This window comes from Cherax quadricarinatus, chromosome 4 (assembly GCF_038502225.1).
Source record: "Cherax quadricarinatus isolate ZL_2023a chromosome 4, ASM3850222v1, whole genome shotgun sequence".
Taxonomy (NCBI): Eukaryota; Metazoa; Arthropoda; class Malacostraca; order Decapoda; family Parastacidae; genus Cherax; species Cherax quadricarinatus.
In genome coordinates, this window is record NC_091295.1 from 15,504,975 (window position 1) to 15,531,518 (window position 26,544).

General features: G+C 39.2%; 1 protein-coding gene across 2 annotated transcripts in view; it reads left to right on the top strand.

The window, feature by feature from the left end:
• The first annotated feature begins 529 nt into the window (after positions 1-529).
• Positions 530-26,544, top strand: part of LOC128684184 (uncharacterized) — a 161,562-nt gene continuing 135,547 nt past the window's right edge. For both annotated transcript variants that reach the window (XM_053770333.2, XM_053770331.2), the window contains exons 1-3: positions 530-752; positions 9,562-9,711; positions 15,407-15,792. In XM_053770333.2, coding sequence (XP_053626308.1) covers positions 561-752; positions 9,562-9,711; positions 15,407-15,792 — 728 coding nt within the window. In that variant the 5' untranslated portion in view covers positions 530-560. The remainder of the gene's footprint in view (positions 753-9,561; positions 9,712-15,406; positions 15,793-26,544) is intronic.

A 26,544-nucleotide genomic window follows, 5' to 3' on the forward strand; every position in this document is an offset into this window, starting at 1 on the left:
TTTATGAGAGCCATCACTCTATGACAACAGCAGCACTACCAGCTGCACCAGTGGACTGGTGAACAGAACCATCAGCGTAAATAATTTGTGAAAGAGTATTCTGTATGACTGTTATCAATACAGCTTAAGGCATCGTGTTTGGCTTGAAGACGAAGCTTTGGTTGTGATTTAAGAAAAGTTTTGGGGGGAAATGGAGGAATAGTAGTTTGGAATGGGGTAATATCCCATGGAGCAGGGAAGTGTGTCTGTTGCCTAACTTGACATAGATCATGTAGCTGGTTCATGCGGAGGTCGGTTCCAGTTTTTTCGATCCATCAGGAAGGATGTTCACCAGTGCTGAGGAAAGTTTGGAGGGCTTCTGTGCAGGAGTTTGAATGTGCTAACCTAAGCACATTGACCCCAATAAGGATATTTCTCCGTAGTAGTATTGAGGAAAAAACAGTTGATGGTAGTAGTGTATATGAGCGCCATCTATGGTAGTAGTGTTGAGGTGCCTCAGACATATAAACTACTAGTGTATGTTACTATTATCACTTATATACACTACTCAACACACAACAATGACGCCTATACAGTGGCTGGCAGTACCTACTGAAATAAGATTACCCAACTTAGTGAACTCCCCGGCTGATAATCTTGACTCAAATACTATATATTTGAATGGCAAGAAAGTTATTATTAAGGAAGAAGAATGTGATGACTCTATTTGTAGTGAGGATGGTAACAGCTCCAGTATGTATATCTATCCTGTGGTAAGTACTTCTATATATCATGTTCAATTAAATAAATATTATGTCGTAATAAAGTTGGTAGAATTACCGACAATATGTAAAGTAAAAGGACACAAGTGCAACTAATGTGGAGAGCGAAACGTTGCCACAATAAAATGTCACATTAGTTGCACTTGTGTCCTTTTACTTTACAAATATTATGTCAAACACAAGGTTGCTATCATAACTTGTATATTTTATCTTTGACAACAATCTCTCACACTTAAACAAGAAATAATAATAATACTCAGACACAAACTTACATAAATATTTGTTTCACCTTTAATTTGAAATCTCATCCAAAGGATCATAATTGTATGATAATTGTTCTTTAATATACCAATACCTAAATAAACTTGATTAAGCTTTTCCATGAAGTATCAGTTAAGGGATAAAAACATTATTGTAGCTAGGGAAAGCGTTAAAGCTGTATGGGTTTTGTTTTAGATATTACCACAACCACAGAATTTCTCTGATTAATTAGGCACATGTACAATTATTATAAATAGTGTAAATTACCTAGTACTTTTTTTGGGTTATCCAGATAATTTTAATTTTGTATTATAATTGGATTTGTGTAACTGTGCCTAAATAAACTTAATCATAGATAAATCCTGTTGTTTGCAGTAATGTCAAACAATATCCATATAGCTTTAACACTTTCCTTAACCTGGAGTATACCTGGAGGGTGTTCCAGGGGTCAATGTCCCTGCTGCCTGGTCCATGACCTGGCCTTATGGTGGATCAGGGTCTGATCAACCATGCTGTTACTGCTGGCTGCACATAAACTGACATATAAACCACAGCCTGGCTGATCATGTACTGACTTTAGGTGTCTGTCCAGCAGCACCTTGAAGACAGCCAGGGGTCAGATAAGATAAGGTTTTATTTGGATTTTTAACCCTGGAGGGTTAGCCACCCAGGATAACCCAAGAAAGTCAATGCATCATCGAGGACTCTCACTTATTTCCATTGGGGTCCTCAGTCTTGTCCCCCAGGATGCGGCCCACACCAGTCGACTAACACCCAGATACCTATTTGCTGCTAGGTGAACAGGACAACAGATGTAAGGAAACACATCAAATTGTTTCCACCCCACTGGGAATTGAACCCGGGCCCTCCACCTGTGAAGCAAAAGCTTTGCCAGCCAGGCCACAAGGTCCGTTGGTAATCCCCCTTTGTGTATGCTGGGAGGCAGTTGAACAGTCTTGGGCCCCTGACACTTATTATGTTGTCTCTTAGCATACTTGTGGCAACCCTGCTTTTTATTAGGGGAATGTTGCATCTCCTGCCAAGACTTTTGCTTTTGTAGGGAGGGATTTTTGTGTGTAGATTTTGGGACTAGTACCACAATAATTTTCTTTTTTACCACTTAATTGATAGTTCATGGTAAACTTTGAATAAGTTTATTTAGGTACAGGTACACGTAAGTACAGTTATCATACATAGTTTAACATGTGTTAATTACCTAGAAACCTAGAAAATTCAGAGTGACTAACTATTTCCATTGCTTGAATGTGAAGGCAGGCGAACCTACCAATGTTTCCAAGTCATCAGTCAATAATGAGTAGTCTTCCTTATATTTCTATAGGCAAAATTTTCTCCCCTATTAAATTTAGTAAGTTATTGGCAAACACTAATCTGAACCAAAACTAAATTTTAAATTATGCTGCTAGAAAAATAATAGGATAGATAATGAGCATCTTCAAAATTAGGGAAACCAAGCCAGTGATAAGATAAGATAAGATTTCGTTCGGATTTTTAACCCCGGAGGGTTAGCCACCCAGGATAACCCAAGAACGTCAGTGCGTCATCGAGGACTGTCTAACTTATTTCCATTGGGGTCCTTAATCTTGTCCCCCAGGATGCGACCCACACCAGTCAACTAACACCCAGGTACCTATTTGCTGCTAGGTGAACAGGACAACAGGTGTAAGGAAACGTGTCGAAACGTCTCCACCCGCCGGGAATCGAACCCGGGCCCTCCGTGTGTGAAGCGGGAGCTTTAGCCACCAGGCCACCCAATTCTCTTTAAATTGCTTGTTTTAAGCAGGAGTATTACTGTGCACTAATGGGTCTTTTCAAGGCCAGCAAAATTGCAGCCCCGGAGAATACACAGAGAACTTTCATTGCTCATGTTAGTACAATAAAGCACTCAAATTCCTGGGAATGGTTGAAGTCCTTTGACATGTACTTCTTGGAACACAGGTAAGAAAGATGCATGATAATATATGCTTGGAAAATCCTAGAGGGTCTAGTCCCAAATCTGTACATGGAAATTGTTCCCTATGAAAGCAAGGAACGTGGCAAGTTGTGCAACATCTCCCAGTAAAAAGCAGGGGTGCCACGAATATGCCAAGAAACAACACAATAAGTGCCAGGGACCCAAGACTGTTCAGTTGCCTCCCAGCATACATAAGGAGGGATTACAAATAGACACCTGGCTGTCTTCAAGAAATTGCTGGACAGGCACCTAATCAGTACCTGACCAGCCAGGTTGTGGTTCATATGTTGGTTTGTGTGCAGCTAGTAGTAATAACCTTGTTGATCAGGCCCTGATCCACTGTGAGGCCTGGTCATAGACCGGACCATGGGGGGCATTGACTTCCAAAACACACTCCAGGTATACTCCAGGTATTGGATAACTCACATATATGCTTTAACAAGTCATCAGACCTGCTGTCTACATAATTCACTGATGTTAATCAGTTATATGAGAAGTCTCCATTCTCCTACTGCCAAAAAGTTCTTTAGTAAACAAATTTAGTAAAGCAGTTAGCATGGACTAACCTAATGTAAGCTACAGTTACTGGCAACTACTTGGCAAAACATTTTATTGGCAAAACATTTTATTTTACACTTGTGACTACATACCCTCTATATACATACATCATAGGATAAGTCCTGTACATATTCCTTGCTTAAAATTTTGTTTTGAGAGATAGTAATGAAAATTGGGTAGGTTAGGTTAAGCTACATTAGACTAGGTTAAATTAGGTAACGTTCATTTACCTAATTTAACCTAACACCGCTCATCTTTGTTTACCTTTTGGCCAGGTGCAAGTAAGTAAGTTTATTCAGGTATGGGTACACATAAATACAGTTACATAAATTATCATACGTATGACAAGATCCTAGATGCACTAGAAGACAAAAAGAATGCAAATGTAATATACACAGACTTTGCAAAAGCCTTTAACAAGTGTGACCATGGTGTAATAGCACACAAAATGCTTGCTAAAGGAATAACAGGAAAAGTTGGTAGAGGGATCTATAATTTCCTGACAAATAAAACACACAGTAGTAGTCAACAGAGTAAAATCTGAGACGGCTACAGTGAAAAGCTCTGTTCCGCAAGGCACAGTACTCACTCCCATTTTGTTCCTCATCCTCATATCTGACCTAGACAGGGATGTAAGCCACAGCACCGTGTCTTCCTTTGCAGATGACACCCAAATCTGCATGACAGTGTCTTCCATTGCAGACTCTGCAAGGCTCCAGGCGGACATCAACCAAATCTTTCACTGGGCCGCAGAAAACAATATGAAGTTCAACGATGAGAAATTTCAATTACGTACTCTGATATGGTAAACGTGAGGAAATTAAAACTTCTTCAGAGTATGAAACAAATTCTAACCACACAATAGAACGAAAAACTAACGTCAAAGACCTGGGAGTGATCATGTCGGAGGATCTCACCTTCAAAGACCATAACATTGTATCGATTGTATCTGCTAGAAAAATAACAGGATGGATAACGAGAACCTTCAAAACTAGGGATGTCAAGCCCATGATGACACTGTTCAGGTCGCTTGTTCTATCTAGGCTGGAATATTGCTGCATACCAACAGCACCTTTCAAGGCAGGTGAAATTGTTGACCTAGAAAATGTAGAGAACCTTCACGGCACGCATAACTGAGATAAAACACCTCAATTACTGGGAGCACTTAAAGCTCCTGAACCTGTACTCCCTGGAATGCAGGCGGGAGAGATACATGATTATATACACCTGGAAAATCCTAGAGGGACTAGTACCAAACTTGCACACGAAAATCACTCCCTATGAAAGCAAAAGACTCGGCAGATAATGCAACATCCCCCCAATGAAAAGCAGGGGTGTGACTAGCATGTTAAGAGAACACAATAAGTGTCAGGGGCCCAAGACTGTTCAAGTGTCAGGGGATTACCAATAGATCCCTGGCTGTCTTCAAGCAGGCGCTGGACAAGCATCTAAAGTCGGTACTTGACCAGCCAGGCTGTGGTTCGTATGTTGGATTGCGTGCAGCCAACAGTAACAGCCTGGTTGATCAGGCCCTGATCCACCATGAGGCCTGGTCACAGACCGGGCCGCGGGGGCTTTGACCCCTGGAACTCCCTCCAGGTAAACTCCAGGTAGCAGCATGTGTGTAGATTTCCTAGGATAACCCAAAAAAGTCAGATAGAGTGACTTATTGCCATTGGGGTTCTTGTGGGGTCTTTAGTGTGCTGCTCCACTCAAATACATATATTAATTTTTCTTATATCTCCCAAAACAAAAATTTGTTCAAGAAATTATTATTTCATGATGTAGCTACATAGATTGTATCTACTGTATGAAAATTTTTAAACTAATGACTGAGTTCCACCTAGTAGTTTTCAGTTTTGGTGTTGGATAAGTCATGGTTATATTTTAAGTCAGAAAACCTGTCTCTTGGATAACTCGCTCAAGTTGTTAATTTGGAAAGTCAGTGACCACCAGACATTGACTATACTGTAGGTTATTTCTTTACTTGGATCTTCATTGATTTACGTAGAGCTTTTTATACAGTTGACCATGACTTGCTCCACATAAAATTGTTGCACTATGGTATAAGAGGGCCCTCCCTCAACTACTTGAAGTCATACCTCAGCAACAGAAGCCAATATGTGTACACAAATGGAGCAAACTCTTCTGCACAACCAATTACAGTTGGTGTCCCACAGGGAAGTGTCCTTGCTTAGTTAATCTTAAGTTAATTTTAAGCCTGCCCATAATGCTCTGCATACAAGGGGCTTTGGCATGTTGCACTTAACCACTGTATTTTTTGTACTTCAGTGTATCATGTTCAAATAAATAAATCAATAAAATAAAATACAGTTGTACTATACAGTTTTCAACTTCAGTAATTACAAAGTGTATATACAGTATATGTACTGTATAATCATCATAGATTAACAAGTAGCATTTTAAGATTTTATTCATGTTATTAACCTGGATGGTGAAAAACCCAGAATAAACCAAAAAAGAAATTCAGACCCATTTCCATTGTGGGTCCTTTGAGCCTCTTCCCCAGGATGCCATTCACAACCATTAGTTGACAACCAGATATTGTACCTACTTACTGTTAGGTGAACAGGCAATAGGTGTAAAGAAACATCTTATTGCTGCACTAAAAAGAAAAATATCAGTGAAGATAATATAAAGAAAGAAATGCAGTAAAGAAATGCTAGTTCATTTATTTTCATAATATTGGAATGACTCATGGCTCAGGAGGTAGCACCTTCAGTTCACAGCTGAAGGAAGCAAAATGAGTAGAAACGTTGGTCTTCTTCCCTTACACATATTACCCCTGTTCATTTAGTAGTAAGTAGTTAGTTTTTAGCTGACTGTTGTGGGTGTCATCCTGGGGAAGAGGATCAATGGACTCCAGTAGACATAAACCATACTGACATTCTTAAGTTTACCTGGGTTACTAACACTCCAAAATAATCCTGGAGGGCTAATACCAAGCAATGGAGCTATTACCAGTAGGGTGTTTTTAGGCCCTTTCCCAGGATATAACCCGCAACAGTAGACTAATTCCTTGATATCTGTTTCCTTCTCAGTAATGTGCGGCACATTTTAGGAATACAGTGGACCCCCGACTTACGATATTAATTCATTCCAGAAGTCTGTTCGGGTGCCGTTACCGAACGAATTTGTTCCCATAAGGAATATTGTAAATTCGATTAGTTTGTTTCAAACCCCCAAAAATACATGTACAAAAGCACTTACAAAAATACACTTACATAATTGTTCGAGTTGGGAGCTGATCGTAAGGTGGGGGTCCACTGTACTACATAAATAAGATAGTATATGTGTGATATTGTATTGGTGAAGAGGCATTTTGATCACAGGAACTATTAATTCAGTGAAATTAAATGATAAAGCTCCTGTGAATGAAATGTCTTCTTAGTAAATATCCTACATATGTGATTTGTTTGCTTACATGTTATTTATACTGACTCATACTTAGGTTTTAGAAATTTTGCTCATATGGTCAGCCTTGACCAGGGTTTCACCTGGGTACTTTGTACTATTGCACTTGAAAACTTTGGTAATAACTTTATCAGTGTTCTTGATATTGCACCAATAAAGGAGATAAGGATAAAAAGAAGAAGTAAACCCTGGTTGATTGGTGACATATTAAACATAATCAGATACAGGTATGATAGTTTGTGCAGGATCAACATAAAAAAATTGGGTAACAGATTATTAAATTTTATTGTTTAATAAGTATAGTATAGTATAGTATATAACATTTAGTGTAGTAATATCTGTTAGATAAGTTTATTTTTTTACCCCCATACCCATCCTGTGTATGCAAGTTAAAATACGGAGATACAGAATAGGTCGAGATATTAGATTCCAGCATTGTTAGCTAGGCAAGTTACAGTAGTAATGAATTATTTTCATCAATAATATATATAGTTGTAGTAAGAGGGTTGGTTACAAAGTTAATTCAGTCTCATAAACTTTACAGTGAAGCATATGCAGTATATCATACACACACTGCTGTCAGTATATCATATGCACACTGCTCTCAGTATATCATATGTGCAATGCTCTCAGTATATCATACGTGCACTGCTTCCACTGTACCATACGCACACTGCTCCCACTGTATCATACGCACACAGCTCTCAGTATATCATACGCACACTGCTCTCAGTATATCATATGCACACTGCTCTCAGTATATCATACACATACTGCTCTCAGTATATCATATGCACACTGCTCTCCGTATGTCATATGCACACCGCTATCAGTATATCATATGCACACTGCTCTCAGTGTATCGTGCACACACTGCTCTCAGTGTATCATGCACACACTTCTCTCAGTATATCATGCACACACTGCTCTCAGCATATCATGTGCACACTGCTCTCAGTATATAATGCACACACTTCTCTCGGTATATCATGCACACACTGCTCTCAGCATATCATGTGCACACTGCTCTCAGTATATCATGCACACACTGCTCTCTGTATATCATGCACACACTGCTCTCAGTATATCATGCACACACTGCTCCCTGTATATCATGTGCACACTGCTCTCAATATATCGTGCACACACTTCTCTTGGTATATCATGCACACACTGCTCTCAATATATCATGCACACACTGCTCTCAGTATATCATGCACACACTGCTCTCTGTATATCATGCACACACTGCTCTCAGTATATCATGCACACACTGCTCTCTGTATATCATGCACACACTGCTCTTGGTATATCATGCAAACACTTCTCTTGGTATATCATGCACACACTGCTCTCAGTATATCATGCACACACTGCTCTCTGTATATCATGCACACACTTCTCTTGGTATATCATGCACACACTGCTCTCAGTATATCATGCACACACTGCTCTCTCTATATCATGCACACACTGCTCTCGATATATCATGCAAACACTTCTCTTGGTATATCATGCACACACTGCTCTCAGTATATCATGCACACACTGCTCTCAGTATGTCAAATACACACTTCTCTTGGTATATCATGTACACACTGCTCTCTGTATATCATATACACACTTCTCTCAGTATATCATGCACATACTGCTCCCTGTATATCATGCATACTCTGCTCTTGGTATATCATGTACACACTGCTCGCAGTATATCATGTACACACTGCTCTCAGTATATCATGTACACACTGCTCTCAGTACATATATCATGTACACACTGCTCTCAGTATATCATGTACACACTGCTCTCAGTATATCATGTACACACTGCTCCCAGTATATCATGTACACACTGCTCTCAGTATATCATGTACACACTGCTCTCAGTATATCGTGTACACACTGCTCTCGGTATATCATGCACACATTGCTCTCGGTATATCATGTACACACTGCTCTCAGTATATCATGTACACACTGCTCTTGGTATATCATGTACACATTGCTCTCAGTATATCATGTACACACTGCTCTCGGTATATCATGTACACACTGCTCTCAGTATATCATGTACACACTGCTCTAAGGGAGTGGCAGATGTGTTCTACTAGTTGCTACAGTGGTTTTAAGAACATCTTTTAAAATCTATTATTTGCTGATTTAGTGTTCACAATCCACTAGGAATACAATATATCCTGTGGAAATACCCATGCTTTACTTGACACCATTATAAAGACCTGTAGTGCAATTGAAAAGTTCAAGAAATATGTTGATACTCATAATAACTCCATTATTAGTCTCCTTAAACACATCTCATAGCCGCATATTAATTTTCTCTTTGGTTGAAATAATGTACAGTATTCTACAGAGCATGAATTCATGCATCACAGAATTCCAAAAAAATAAACTAGCCTTATCTGTTCACAACTAACACACACATTTAAAATGAAAACTCAGTGTTTCTATCCATCATGGGTCACTTTCATTCTTGTAGGTACCCGTTGGTTACCCATTAGCAACCTGAGTTGCGAATGACTTTAATACAACAATTACAGTAAGTTGTGTTTTCCACAGGGAGCCGGTGTGTTGTCATCTCAAGAAGGTGTTCAGAATTTTGCATTAGACTGTCCACCTGTCTCTCCTGAGAGGAAGTGTTCTGTCACTACACAGGCACCTCCAGATGTAATTATTGTCAAATCAAAACCAAAGAACCCTGATTATAAGGTAATTTTTTTTAACAAATCTTCACTTTATTTCAATATTAAACAAGAGTTAAGTTTATTCTCAGTTTTTTTTTATGAAAATTAGCATCCATGTTTTCATTGTACAGTGGACCCCCGCATAACGATTACCTCCGAATGCGACCAATTATGTAAGTGTATTTATGTAAGTGCGTTTGTACGTGTATGTTTGGGGGTCTGAAATGGACTAATCTACTTCACAATATTTCTTATGGGAACAAATTCGGTCAGTACTGGCACCTGAACATACTTCTGGAGTGAAAAAATATCGTTAACCGGGGGTCCACTGTACTTGAACAAAATTAAATTTCTAATGTTACTTTACCTTTCATCAATTGATTCAGCACACACTCATCTGGAATTATGGTTTCCATTGGAGAGAAGTCTAGAAGTCTATAATCTCTCAGGCTGGATAGTAAGAGCTTTCAAAAACAAGAAAAACAATGCAGGGGGGACTTCTGCACAACCTTTCTCTGCTCTAATCAGTAAAAAAGTTTTCCTTGTGTGGGCGGGTGAGTGTGTGTGTGTGTGTGTGTGGGTGGGTGGGTGGGAAAGGGATGCTTTTCCTCATTTTTTTTCCCCCCACCGTGCTCATCAGTGGTCAGTACACCATACACCTTCTCTTTCTCAACTGTGTATATTTGCCCAACTGGTGGTGCACCATTTACTAACTCTTGTTAGGCAAGGGCATCTTGCATCACCTGGTCTTAGGTGGAGTGCCCACCTTCATGATTATTAGAATGCTTGTCACTTTTTTTTCCAGCTTTAGGAAATATTTTTACCTGATCAGTGGCTTTTAAAAGCACAAGTAATACCAGGCCAATGTTAACACTGTTTAAGGCACTTGTCCTTTCCAAAGCTGGAATTTGGCTGCACACTCACAACCCCATGTGCAGCAAGCAAAATTGTACATCTGGAAAATGTGCACAGAACTTTTACTGCCAGCATCGGTTCAAATACTGTGGCTGAATTACTGAACTGCTTCAATGCCCAGGCTCTACCCCCTTGTGGCATAGGTGCAAAGTACAGTGGTACCTTGACTTACGAGTTCAATTCGTTCCGTGACCAAGCTCATTACTCAATTTGCTCATACAGTGGAATCTCGGGGTACGAATTTATTTCGTTCCAGAAAGCTGTTCGAGTGCCGATACCGAACGAATTTGTTCCCATAAGGAATAATTTAAATTAGATTAATCTGTTTCAGACCCCAAAAAATACACTTACATAAATACACTTATATAATTGTTTGAGTTTTGGGCTGTTCGTGTCCCGAGGTACCACTGTATATCAAATCAATTTTCTTCATTGAAATTAATTGCAATACGATTAATTCATTCCAGCCCCCAAACAACCACCCCAATTTTTTTGTTACAGGTTTTTTAATAAGAAAAATGGATTTATAAATAAGAAATGATTTTTGCCAGGTCCCAGCAATGTTTTAGAAATGCTGGAGTATACATGTACATATATGAAACTCCTTGAAGCAGGGTGTAAGATGAGTGTCACTCTACTGCCAGTGGAGTGACATTTGATGATCATGCACTGCCTTAGCTTTATTTTTTACTGTTACAAATAAACTATGACTATCTGTTTGTTTCTATCTGTCTTTTTGTCTGTCTGTCTAGCTCTGTCTGTGTTCATCTCTGTCTCTGCTTATCTGTCTTTCTGTCTGCCTGTGTTTCTGTCTTCCTGTCTCTCTACTTGTCTCTCTCTCTCAGAGAGAGAGCCGCTCATGAACCAACCAGTATTACACACGATGCAGAGTCAGTCACATCTGTTTCCTAAACAAGTGAAAATGTATATTACTTGCCAATCATGTTTACTATGTCTTATATCTACAAGCATAGCATAGCACTTTGTCTGGATTTTGGGTTATCCTAGGTAATTTACACTATGTAAAACTGTATTTGTGTATCTGTGAGGCAGAGATAGAGACAGAGATAGACAGAGACAAACCATACCACGGGCGGGATTTGAACCCGCGGTCAGAGAGTCTCAAAACTCCAGACCGTCGCATTTGCAATCGTGTCATTACGATTTCATGAGTCAAGACAGAGACAGAGATAGACAGAGACAGAGATAGAGACAGATATAGACAGAGACAGAGATAGAGACAGAGATAGACAGAGACAGAGATAGACAGAGACAGAGATAGACAGAGACAGAGATAGACAGAGACAGAGATAGACAGAGACAGAGATAGACAGAGACAGAGATAGACAGAGACAGAGATAGACAGAGACAGAGATAGACAGAGACAGAGATAGACAGAGACAGAGATAGACAGAGACAGAGATAGACAGAGACAGAGATAGACAGAGACAGAGATAGACAGAGACAGAGATAGACAGAGACAGAGATAGACAGAGACAGAGATAGACAGAGACAGAGATAGACAGAGACAGAGATAGACAGAGACAGAGATAGAGATAGACAGAGATAGAGATAGACAGAGATAGAGATAGACAGAGATAGAGATAGACAGAGATAGAGATAGACAGAGATAGAGATAGACAGAGATAGACAGAGATAGATAGAGACAGAGATAGACAGAGACAGAGATAGACAGAGACAGAGATAGACAGAGACAGAGATAGAGACAGAGATAGAGACAAAGATAGAGACAGAGATAGAGACAGAAGGAGATAGAGAAAGCCAGAGCAAATCAGCCAGCTGCCAGCCAGCCAGCCAGCTGGCCACCCAACCAGCCGGCTTGCCACCCAACCAGCCGGCTTGCGAACAAGTATTACACGTTCCAGAAATGTTTCTCTTTACTTAGGGCATATGTTATAAAACATTCTTGCAGGATGACCAGTGGATTTGAACCCGCGGTCAGAGTCTCAAAACTCCAGACCATCGCATTTGCAATCGTGTCATTACGATTTCATGAGTCAAGACAGAGATAGACAGAGATAGAGATAGACAGAGATAGAGATAGGCAGAGATAGAGATAGGCAGAGACAGAGATAGACAGAGACAGAGATAGACAGAGACAGAGACAGAGATAGACAGAGACAGAGATAGACAGAGACAGAGATAGACAGAGACAGAGATAGACAGAGACAGAGATAGACAGAGACAGAGATAGACAGAGATAGAGATAGACAGAGATAGAGACAGAGACAGAGATAGAGACAGAGATAGAGACAGAGACAGAGATAGAGACAGAGACAGAGATAGACAGAGACAGAGATAGACAGAGACAGAGATAGACAGAGACAGAGATAGACAGAGACAGAGATAGACAGAGACAGAGATAGACAGAGACAGAGATAGACAGAGACAGAGATAGACAGAGACAGAGATAGACAGAGACAGAGATAGACAGAGACAGAGATAGACAGAGACAGAGATAGACAGAGACAGAGATAGACAGAGACAGAGATAGACAGAGACAGAGATAGACAGAGACAGAGATAGACAGAGACAGAGATAGACAGAGACAGAGATAGACAGAGACAGAGATAGACAGAGACAGAGATAGACAGAGACAGAGATAGACAGAGACAGAGATAGACAGAGATAGACAGAGACAGAGATAGACAGAGACAGAGATAGAGACAGAGACAGAGATAGAGACAGAGACAGAGATAGAGACAGAGACAGCGACAGAGACAGAAGGAGATAGAGAAAGCCAGAGCAAATCAGCCAGCTGCCAGCCAGCCAGCCAGCTGGCCACCCAACCAGCCGGCTTGCGAACAAGTATTACACGTTCCAGAAATGTTTCTCTTTACTTAGGGCATATGTTATAAAACATTCTTGCAGGATGACCAGTGGTATCAAAATTGAAAGGATTTTACATATTGGTTATTATCGAGGTTTTTGATATTTCCTCTCTCCTGCGAGTGGCAGCATATCTGAAGCTCACTTGTAACTCTGGTTTTGGCTCGCGACTCAAAGCAAAAAATCGACTGAGCTCGTAACTCTGAAAACTCGTAAGATATGGGCACTCGTAAGTCAAGGTACCACTGTAATTATAATAATTTACTCCAGGAAAGAAGTTGAGAACAGCACACTGAACTTGGAGGGTACCATGGGGGAAGACTGAAGCCCCCTAAATGTAATCAGCTCTCAAATAAAAATGCTGCTTTAGGAGAAGTCACCTAGCCTCCCCAGATTGCTACCCCTAAGCCCTTCTTATAAAACTTCTGCAGCTGCCCCTGCACTGAACTAATCCCTTTGGAGAACAGGAGACATTAGATGGTGTAAAATAGCCCCATTGAAAAGCCAGGGTGTAGTAAGTACTCTTAAAGATATGACTTAATATGCATTAAAAGTCAAAGGCTTTTCAATACCCTCCCTTCAAATATGAAGGAAGCTGGGCAAATTGCTCCGAACTCTTCCTGATCAGGCAAGGTAGTGTTGCAGGATACACCAACTTGACTGACCAGGTCATCACCCTGGAGGCCTAGATCACAGGGTAATGATTCTTGAAATTATCAACAGGTATGTGAGGGAAAAATATGCTGCATAATTTGCAACACTTCTTATGTGTACACTATTCATTGAAGACACTGACTGTACTGTCCTTATTTTTGATGATCTCACAAGATGATGGTTGGACCATCCTGAGGTAATTTATGGAGCTATCGGAAAGATGAAAATTATGATGGATATTACAGTACTGTAGTTAATATAGTTTTAGATGGAAAGATGTGATACAAGATGACCAGTGTTTCTGTTAATGTTTCGTATTAATCATGGTAGGGGAAAAAATTGTGGCAACAAATACTGAATGGGCTCTGCATTGTGTTTGATCAAGGTAAAATGTTAGTAGGTAAGTGTTGGTAACTGAATATGCTGGAAGTGAAGAGGTAAATATTTGCTTTGCCTGTAAGAGAATAAAATTGTGAGTATGTTGAACAGAGTAGAATAGGAAGGATTATTAGAGGAAGAAATCTAATTAGATGTTAGGGAACAACATGTCTGCCACTCATGACCTGCTTGAATGAAACCTAGATGTGGAGATGATGCAAAAGTTACAGCTTTATGCTTGTGGAGTTAATACTATAACTATAATAAATGCATGTAATATTCATAAGCAGTGAAGACATTATTGGAAAGTATGTGGAAGATGTAGGATAACAAAAATCAGTAGTAAAATGGGTTAGGGGAATATTTCGACTTGTAGAGAATGATGGATGATAGTCTTGCAGGAAAAAAATATACAAGAAGGAATTAAATAATAATTAGACAGCCAGCTTATGATAATTGGAAGTCAGAGATACACAGGATAATATCTTCTGAAAGCATGAAAGGAATAAAACAAGATGATTTCTTCTTTTTGGCTTTGGCCGGGGATTTGATTTTCAGACCTCAGTGATGAGAGCTATAACTACTGGGATATGGTGGTTCTAAATGATTATCTAGATAGATAAGTGTGGAGGCTTTCCTGCCCAGACTATCACATTAGAAGGTAGTTTCTAAGTTTTCTAAGGAAGAAATGGAAGTTCATATTATGATGCTTACATATGCAAATTTTACATAAAAAACATAATCTTTCCTTAATGTAGATTATGCATGGGAATTTTATGATGATTTAATACGTTTAGTAAGGTTGAGTTTTCCTTTCAGACTGAAAGGAAACTTGTATTGTCATGCCACAAATTATAAGTGTATTAATTAGTTCATATTTTTTACAGCTAAATGCACGTACTAATGCAAATATCTTGCCTCAGGTAAGAAACAACATACTGGCTACAAAACGAAGTAAGCCAGTGCATTGCAAGATAGTGAGAGCGAGACCTGGAATGAGAGTGTATATTTCAATGTCGTACCAAGGCCACATCTATGGAGATAAACCCGTTACTAGATGTAAGAAGCATGATGAGTGTTCCTGGTGCAAAGACCACGAGTATAACCAGTGTTTCTGCGTCATAAGCAAATGTCATAAATTTGAAATTGATAAAAAAGGACAACCTGTTGCTGTAATTACCGTTTCTCAGGACCATTTGGACAATGAAGGAAATGTTGAATTTTCCCTTGTCTTTTCATGCTGGAATTCATGTGACACCCATAGCAGATTTGGGAAAGAGTTGAATCTTAAAATACTTATACTTGATAGGTAAGTTTAAAATAGTTTTTTTATTCTATTTTTTTTTTTTGCTTAGAATAGTATCAAAAATACTTTACTCATCTTTTTCTAGGACTTGGCTGGGAAAGCTAAGATTAGTTCCTCAAAACATATCAAATACTGTAGATACAAGATAGGATTGACTTAAAGTAACATTTTGGTTTTATCATAATTTATAAAAAGCAAAGAACATAGTAGATAAACAAAGTTATCAGTTGTTACTTGTATGATATTATTGGAATGCAATTCTCTGGTTAAGCATAGTTGAGGCATAACACTTAATAGCATAATAAAAGCTTTACAAATGGGGAGTTCCATGAAATGACAACCAGGACCTAACACTTACCATCTCCAAATCTCATGAAATTTGGCATTCAAGGTTCTCCTGTGCTGTGAAGTTATGACCATCAATCTTAGTTCAGTCTGATCTGTAGGTTGAGTTATAACCTAGGCCATTTTATGTGCATACTTATTTTTTGGGTGACCCTACGATTCTGGGAGACTTCCATTGTGTTAAAAAAAACATTATTGTTTTGAGGCCTTTCTGTAATAAAAGCATCCATATACACAGGTTTTATTGTAGTTTCTTATAGCAACCATGCCATTATATATTTTTAGTTCTCCATTGGGAAGTGGAACAGAATTCTTCGTCCGTAGGCCATGCGAGTCTTAAGAGGAGACTAAAATGCCAGGGGCAAGGGGCTAATAACCCCTTCTCTTGTATACATTACTAAATTTAAAAAGAGAAACTTTTGTTTTTCTTTTTAGGTCACCCTGCCTTGGTGGGATATGGCTGGTTTGTTGAAAAAAATTTTTTTAGTTAATTAGGCGCCTTCATGAGGTTGATCGAATTTTTTTTCTTTTTCTTCCTCCAACTTTATTTCACTCATAACCTGAGAAAAGCCACATCCAGTCAGCTTCAAATTATCAGCACTTGTTCACTGTAACCAGGACCAAATTCAAGGAACAATTGGTATGTTTGCATGCACTATGACCAGAGTTGTTGAACCCATTTCCAACCCTCACTTTCATAGCTTCAACTGCTCAGGAAAGGTGCCATAAAATATGACAACAGCAAAGAGTGAAATTCAAATGTCTAAGTGCAGATTTTACCATTTTATGTGTAAAATAGCACAAATTTTTATTATTAACCCTTTGAGGGTCCAGACCCCCGATCTGAAACATGTCCACAGGGTCCAAGAATTTAAAAAAAAAAATTTTACTTTTTTTTTTATGAAATGGTAGAGAATCTTTTTCTGAAGGTAAAAAAACAAAAAGAACAAAATTTGAGGAAAAATTGACGAAATTATGCTCTCACAAATTTTGCTGCATCAGCTATATTTGTGCATCAGCAATTTTGCCCACTTTGACTCCCATTTTAGGCCAATTACATTATTCCAGTCGACCAAATTCTTAGTTATTTCACTAGTATTACTTCTGTTTTATTGATTGATCACAAGAAATCGCCCAGTCAACTATTTCAACTACCTAATAAAGGGATCGGAAATTGGTAATTTGGCCAATTTCACACAAAGTTCAAAATATTCCAATTTCAAAATAAGGTCCAGAATAAATAATGCAGGCATTCCTGGCACTATAACATTTCCTCTGTTTATTAGTTATGTTTCCAGGCTTTACAAATGAATTCTACTTTGATTTTTTATTCACATAATGAATTTTTATTCACACCATAAAATAGAAGATTTACTGTTATGCAATATTATAATAACTGTATAAATAATATCAGCACATTTGTGAACACACATTAGACCCACCAGCTAACGTGTATTGGACGTGTGATGTAATTTGTTTACCTTCGAACATCAACAAAAATCGAACATTTCTGCTACTTTGAGCTCAGTTTCAAGCCATTTTCAGTACTAAAACTAATAAAAATAATCTTCATTTCTGTGATATATCTTCAGTTCTATCAAATGACACCAAAAAACCATTAATACAACTGTAAAAGAACAGGAAAATACACCGCACAGTCACTGTTTTAATCCAAAAGCACAGTCGCAGTTTTTTTTTTTTCTCATGCGCTGCATGCTGCAGGATTTGTTTTATATGGTGCACACTTACCACATAGCTGCATTCTCTCATATCTAAGCCCAAATTTACCTCTCTCAGCTCATGGCGTAGAACTACGGCTTGGACCCAGGCTTCAAAGCCGTAGAACTATGGGACGGACCCTCAAAGGGTTAAACCACATGTAATATGACATGTACTTAATGGTTGATGTATCTTATGGCCAGGACAGTACCTATAATTTTAATATGCATGCAGGTAAATTTGCTTTTGGAATAAAATACTAAAAGAATTGGAATCACTGGAATTTGTGCCAAAACTGAAGAATGACTCATCTGATCAGCTTCAAATTTTCACCACTGATATGGTTTCCTGAAAACAGGGCTCATGCTGCCACTGTGTGGCATAAATTTGCTAATTTTATTGAATAAATAGTGATATTAATTTTTTATTCAATAACTAAATGCTGTTGCCTCACATTTAGGTGTCCCGTAGCTTGATTGCTTGGGCAGTCGGTTGACACTGAGGTCCGGGGGTCGATCCCAGATACAGCTGGAAACATTAGGGTGTGTTTCTTTAAAATGCCTGCTGTCCATGTTTACCTAGCAGTAAATAGATACCTGGGTGTTAGACAACTGGTGTGGGTCATATCCTGGGACAAAATTGGCCTAATTTGCTTGAAATGCATTGCATAACAAGGGGCTTTATATATAGTAATATGTCATTGATGTCAGCTATGCCTGTATACCATGTACATGTAGAAATGGATTATTATTGACTTCAAAATATTATTGATTCATTCTGTAAGATGCATAAGTTTAGTCTGAATACATTTATTATTATTTTTTATTATCACACTGGCCGATTCCCACCAAGGCAGGGTGGCCCGAAAAAGAAACACTTTCACCATCATTCACTCCATCACTGTCTTGCCAGTTTTTAAACTGCAACATTAACACCCCTCCTTCAGAGTGCAGGCACTGTACTTCCCATCTCCAGGGCTCAAGTCCGGCCTGCCGGTTTCCCTGAACCCTTCATAAATGTTACTTTGCTCACACTCCAACAGCACATCAAGTATTAAAAACCATTGGACTCCATTCACTCCTATCAAACACGCTCACGCATGCCTGCTGGAAGTCCAAGCCCCTCGCACACAAAACCTCCTTTACCCCCTCCCTCCAACCTTTCCTAGGCTGACCCCTACCCCGCCTTCCTTCCACTACAGACTGATACACTCTTGAAGTCACTCTGTTTCGCTCCATTCTCTCTACATGTCTGAACCACCTCAACAACCCTTCCTCAGCCCTCTGGACAACAGTTTTGGTAATCCCGGACCTCCTAACTTCCAAACTACGAATTCTCTGCATTATATTCACACCACACATTGCCCTCAGACATGACATCTCCACTGCCTCCAGCCCCGCTTGAGGCAGTGGAGGCTGCAACATTCATCACCCATGCTTCACACCCATTAAAGACCATTGGTAAAACTATACTCTCATACATTCCCCTCTTTGCCTCCAAGGACAAAGTTCTTTGTCTCCACAGACTCCTAAGTGCACCACTCACCCTATTCCCCTTATCAATTCTGTGATTCAGCTCATCTTTCATAGACCCATCCGTTGACACGTCCACTTCCAAATATCTGAATACATTCACCTCCTCCATACTCTCTCCCTCCAATCTGATATCCAATCTTCATCACTTAATCTTTTTGTTATCCTCATAACCTTACTCTTTCCTGTATTCACTTTTAATTTTCTTCTTTTGCACACCCTACCAAATTCATCCACCAATCTCTGCAACTTCTCTTCAGAATCTCCCAAGAGCACAGTGTCATCAGCAAAGAGCAACTGTGACAACTCCCACTTTATATGTGATTCTTTATCTTTTAACTCCACGCCTCTTGCCAAGACCCTCGCATTTACTTCTCTTACAATCCCATCTATAAATATATTAAACAACCATGATGACATCACACATCCTTGTCTAAGGCCTACTTTTACTGGGAAATAATTTCCCTCTTTCCTCACTATCCTTGTAAAAACTCTTCACTGCTTTCAGTAACATACCTCCTACACCATACACCTGCAACATCTGCCACATTGCCCCCCTATCCACCCTGTCATACGCCTTTTCCAAATCCAAAAATGCCACAAAGACCTCTTTAGCCTTATCTAAATACTTTTCACATATATGTTTCACTGTAAACACCTGGTCCACACACCCCCTACCTTTCCTAAAGCCTCCTTGTTCATCTGCTATCCTATTCTCCGTCTTACTCTTAATTCTTTCAATAATAACTCTACCATACACTTTACCAGGTATACTCAACAGACTTATCCCCCTATAATTTTTGCACTCTCTTTTGTTCCCTTTGCCTTTATACAAAGGAACTATGCATGCTCTCTGCCAATCCCTAGGTACCTTACCCTCTTCCATACATTTATTAAATAATTGCACCAACCACTCCTAAACTATATCCCCACCTGCTTTTAACATTTCTATCTTTATCCCATCAATCCCGGCTGCCTTGCCCCCTTTCATTTTACCTACTGCCTCACGAACTTGCCCCACACTCACAACTGGCTCTTCCTCACTCCTACAAGATGTTATTCCTCCTTGCCCTATACACAAAATCACAGCTTCCCTATCTTCATCAACATTTAACAATTCCTCAAAATATTCCCTCCATCTTCCCAATGCCTCTAACTCTCCATTTAATAACTCTCTCCTCCTATTTTTAACTGACAAATCCATTTGTTCTCTAGGCTTCCTTAACTTGTTAATCTCACTCCAAAACTTTTTCTTATTTTCAACAAAATTTGTTGATAACATCTCACCCACTCTCTCATTTGCTCTCTTTTTACATTGCTTCACCACTCTCTTAACCTCTCTCTTTTTCTCCATGTACTCTTCCCTCCTTGCATCACTTCTACTTTGTAAAAACTTCTCATATGCTAACTTTTTCTCTCTTACTACTCTCTTTACATCATCATTCCACCAATTGCTCCTCTTCCCTCCCACACCCACTTTCCTGTAACCACAAACTTCTGCTCAACACTCTAACACTACATTTTTAAACCTACCCCATACCTCTTTGACCCCATTGCCTATGCTATCATTAGCCCATCTATCCTCCAATAGCTGTTTATATCTTACCCTAACTGCCTCCTCTTTTAGTGTATAAACCTTCACCTCTCTTCCCTGATGCTTCTGTTCTCCTTGTATCCCATCTACCTTTTACTCTCAGTGTAGCTACAACTAGAAAGTGATCTGATATATCTGTGGCCTCTCTATAAACATGTACATCCTGAAGTCTACTCAACAGTCTTTTATCTACCAATACATAATCCAACAAACTACTGTCATTTTGCCCTACATCATATCTTGTATACTTATTTATCCTCTTTTTCTTAAAATATGTATTACCTATAACTAAACCCCTTTCTATACAAAGTTCAATCAAAGAGATCCCATTATCATTTACACCTGGCACCCCAAACTTACCTACCATACCCTCTCTAAAAGTTTCTCCTACTTTAGCATTCAGATCCCCTACCACAATTACTCTCTCACTTGGTTCAAAGGCTCCTATACATTCACTTAACATCTCCCAAAATCTCTCTCTCTCCTCTACATTCCTCTCTTCTCCAGGTGCATACACGCTTATTATGACCCACTTTTCGCATCCAACCTTTACTTTAATCCACATAATTCTTGAATTTACACATTCATATTCTCTTTTCTCCTTCCATAACTGATCCTTCAACATTACTGCTACCCCTTCCTTTGCTCTAACTCTCTCAGATACTCCAGATTTAATCCCATTTATTCCCCCCCCCAAATCTCCCCTACCCCCTTCAGCTTTGTTTCGCTTAGGGCCAGGACATCCAACTTCTTTTCATTCATAACATCAGCAATCATCTGTTTCTTGTCATCCGCACTACATCCACGCACATTCAAGCATCCCAGTTTTATAAAGTTTTTCTTCTTCTCTTTTTTAGTAAATGTCTACAGGAGAAGGGGTTACTAGCCCATTGCTCCCGGCATTTTAGTCGCCTCATGCGACATGCATGGCTTATGGAGGAAAGATTCTTTTCCACTTCCCCATGGACAATAGAAGAAATAAAGAAGAACAAGAGCTATTTAGAAAAAGGAGAAAAACCTAGATGTATGTACATGTATATATATATATATATATATACATATATATATACATATATATATATATATATATATACATGTTTATAGAGGGGCAACTGATATATCGGATCATTATTTAGTTGTAGCTACAGTTAGAGTAAGAGGTAGATGGGAAAAGAGGAAGGTGGCAACAACAAGTAAGAGGGAGGTGAAAGTGTATAAACTAAGGGAGGAGGAAGTTCGGGTGAGATATAAGCGACTATTGGCAGAAAGGTGGGCTAGTGCAAAGATGAGTAGTGGGGGGGTTGAAGAGGGTTGGAATAGTTTTAAAAATGCAGTATTAGAATGTGGGGCAGAAGTTTGTGGTTATAGGAGGGTGGGGGCAGGAGGAAAGAGGAGTGATTGGTGGAATGATGAAGTAAAGGGTGTGATAAAAGAGAAAAAGGTAGCTTATGAGAGGTTTTTACAAAGCAGAAGTGTTATAAGAAGAGCAGAGTATATGGAGAGTAAAAGAAAGGTAAAGAGAGTGGTGAGAGAGTGCAAAAGGAGAGCAGATGATAGAGTGGGAGAGGCACTGTCAAGAAATTTTAATGAAAATAAGAAAAAATTTTGGAGCGAGTTAAACAAGTTAAGAAAGCCTAGGGAAAATATGGATTTGTCAGTTAAAAACAGAGTAGGGGAGTTAGTAGATGGGGAGATGGAGGTATTGGGTAGATGGCGAGAATATTTTGAGGAACTTTTAAATGTTAAGGAAGAAACAGAGGCAGTAATTTCATGCACTGGTCAGGGAGGTATACCATCTTTTAGGAGTGAAGAAGAGCAGAATGTAAGTGTGGGGGAGGTACGTGAGGCATTACGTAAAATGAAAGGGGGTAAAGCAGCTGGAACTGATGGGATCATGACAGAAATGTTAAAAGCAGGGGGGGATATAGTGTTGGAGTGGTTGGTACTTTTGTTTAATAAATGTATGAAAGAGGGGAAGGTACCTAGGGATTGGCAGAGAGCATGTATAGTCCCTTTATATAAAGGGAAAGGGGACAAAAGAGACTGTAAAAATTACAGAGGAATAAGCTTACTGAGTATACCAGGAAAAGTGTACGGTAGGGTTATAATTGAAAGAATTAGAGGTAAGACAGAATGTAGGATTGCGGATGAGCAAGGAGGTTTTAGAGTGGGTAGGGGATGTGTAGATCAGGTGTTTACATTGAAGCATATATGTGAACAGTATTTAGATAAAGATAGGGAGGTTTTTATTGCATTTATGGATTTAGAAAAGGCATATGATAGAGTGGATAGAGGAGCAATGTGGCAGATGTTGCAAGTATATGGAATAGGTGGTAAGTTATTAAATGCTGTAAAGAGTTTTTATGAGGATAGTGAGGCTCAGGTTAGGGTGTGTAGAAGAGAGGGAGACTACTTCCCGGTAAAAGTAGGTCTTAGACAGGGATGTGTAATGTCACCATGGTTGTTTAATATATTTATAGATGGGGTTGTAAAGGAAGTAAATGCTAGGGTGTTTGGGAGAGGGGTGGGATTAAATTATGGGGAATCAAATTCAAAATGGGAATTGACACAGTTACTTTTTGCTGATGATACTGTGCTTATGGGAGATTCTAAAGAAAAATTGCAAAGGTTAGTGGATGAGTTTGGGAATGTGTGTAAAGGTAGAAAGTTGAAAGTGAACATAGAAAAGAGTAAGGTGATGAGGGTGTCAAATGATTTAGATAAAGAAAAATTGGATATCAAATTGGGGAGGAGGAGTATGGAAGAAGTGAATGTTTTCAGATACTTGGGAGTTGACGTGTCGGCGGATGGATTTATGAAGGATGAGGTTAATCATAGAATTGATGAGGGAAAAAAGGTGAGTGGTGCGTTGAGGTATATGTGGAGTCAAAAAACGTTATCTATGGAGGCAAAGAAGGGAATGTATGAAAGTATAGTAGTACCAACACTCTTATATGGGTGTGAAGCTTGGGTGGTAAATGCAGCAGCAAGGAGACGGTTGGAGGCAGCGGAGATGTCCTGTCTAAGGGCAATGTGTGGTGTAAATATTATGCAAAAAATTCGGAGTGTGGAAATTAGGAGAAGGTGTGGAGTTAATAAAAGTATTAGTCAGAGGGCAGAAGAGGGGTTGTTGAGGTGGTTTGGTCATTTAGAGAGAATGGATCACAGTAGAATGACATGGAAAGCATATAAATCTATAGGGGAAGGAAGGCGGGGTAGGGGTCGTCCTCGAAAGGGTTGGAGAGAGGGGGTAAAGGAGGTTTTGTGGGTAAGGGGCTTGGATTTCCAGCAAGCGTGCGTGAGCGTGTTAGATAGGAGTGAATGGAGACGAATGGTACTTGGGACCTGACGATCTGTTGGAGTGTGAGCAGGGTAATATTTAGTGAAGGGATTCAGGGAAACCGGTTATTTTCATATAGTCGGACTTGAGTCCTGGAAATGGGAAGTACAATGCCTGCACTTTAAAGGAGGGGTTTGGGATATTGGCAGTTTGGAGGGATATGTTGTGTATCTTTATATGTGTATGCTTCTAGACTGTTGTATTCTGAGCACCTCTGCAAAAACAGTGATAATGTGCGAGTGTGGTGAAAGTGTTGAATGATGATGAAAGTATTTTCTTTTTGGGGATTTTCTTTCTTTTTTGGGTCACCCTGCCTCGGTGGGAGACGGCCGACTTGTTGAAAAAAAAAAAAAAAAAAAAAAAAAATATATATGTATGTATATATATGTATGTATATATATGTATGTATATATATGTATGTATATATATGTATGTATATATATGCATGTGCATGTCTGTGAAGTGTGACCAAAGTGTAAGTAGGAGTAGCAAGATACAGTGGTCCCTCACTTTTCATAGTTCTCGGCAATCATAAATTTCGCCAATCATAGGGGTATTTTCGTATAAACATGGACTCGCTTTTCATTGGTTGACTCGCGAATAGTCGTTCGTCCGGGACGCGTATGCACGGTGTGAGCCGGGGCGGCCTCCCTATCCAGCCAGTCTGGTATTGTTTACCAGTGAGTGAAGGTCCCCTCAAGTGCTCCTACGAAATATTTCATAATATTCCACTCATTTTAGTGCTTGCAAGTACTAAATAAGCTACCATGGCTCCAAAGAAAGCTCCTAGTGCCAAGCCTGTGGTAAACAAGGTGAGAAATATGTACAGTGACAAAGTCTTGGGCCATTTTAGGGAAGTGTTAAAGAAACACCAGAAACAGAGCTCTCTCCACAGTTACTTTGCGAGACAGGACTAGAGTGACTCTCAAGGTGGTCCAAGTGGCATTAAGAAACAGAGAAGAGAAGCAACCCCAGAGAAGCAATTGGTACCTGAGGTGTTGCTGGAAGGGGATCCCCCTTCCAAACTGTAAACAATTCAATCTCTCTCCTCCAGTCTCCCATACACTAAGAAGAATCTCCAATAAAGGTAAGTGTTATGCTGTTAATGTTTCATTCATCATTTCCCATTGTATTGTTTATGTACTACATGTATATTTCATGTAAAAAAAATTTTTGTTTTAATACTTCTAGGTGTCAGGAACGGATTAATTGTATTTACATTATTTCTTATGGGGAAAATTGATTCGCAAATCGTAAATTTCGTTTATAGTAATGGCTACAGGAACGGATTAATTACGAAAAACGAGGGACCACTGTATCCCTGTTATCTAGCGTGTTTATGAGACAGAAAAAGAAACCAGCAATCCTACCATCATGCAAAACAGTTTCAGGTTTCTGTTTCACAGTCATCTGGCAGGACAGTAGTACTTCCCTGGGTGGTTGCTGTCTACCAACCTACTACCTATGAATACATGTAGGTGCAAATTTGAAATTTTACTGAAACTGTCAAAAATCTTAGATTGTTGGAATTGGATCAATTACTGGAGAAAATTTTTCCTAATCTGCTTTCAGCTTGTACCATTGGTGGGCTTTATATAACAGCTTGTTACTCTGATCTGTGCAAATTTCAATTTGCCAATTTTATTAAGCAAATTGTTTCCCATGTTATAACTAGCAAATGCCTCTTCCCTTAACTTTAAACCTTAAGTGCTGGTGTATCTTAATAGGAAGTATTTTTGTATTAATTTGGGGCTATAAGGGATGCCAGTTTACCCTTTTTTCCATTTTTTTTTTAAACTGGATTTTTTAAACAAATAAAAATATTTTTTCATAAAGGATTAAGGAGATTTTCAAATAGACTGCAGTTTTATGATATTTTTGAGTTTATGGAGAGACTTTCCTGTGTCTCAGAATGTTCTCGGCAACATTTTCATTTACTTTCTCAGAAATTTTTGCTTATTACTTGAGAAGGCCTTATTTGATCAGCTTCAAATTGTCAGTGCTTGTGTAATGTATCATGGGTAAGACTTGTGGAATTGTTTGCCTGCGTGGAGGCCCCATGCACAATGCTATGTGACCCATTCCCTGATTTTTGTTTCTGTGTGATAGGGGGAGATAGGCCCTTCTCATCAGCTTCAGAATTTCAGCACTTGTGTATCCTTAGAATAAGGTGTCTTGTAGCTTGATCACTAGCACACGCAGCTCTCACACTGAAGATCTGGGGA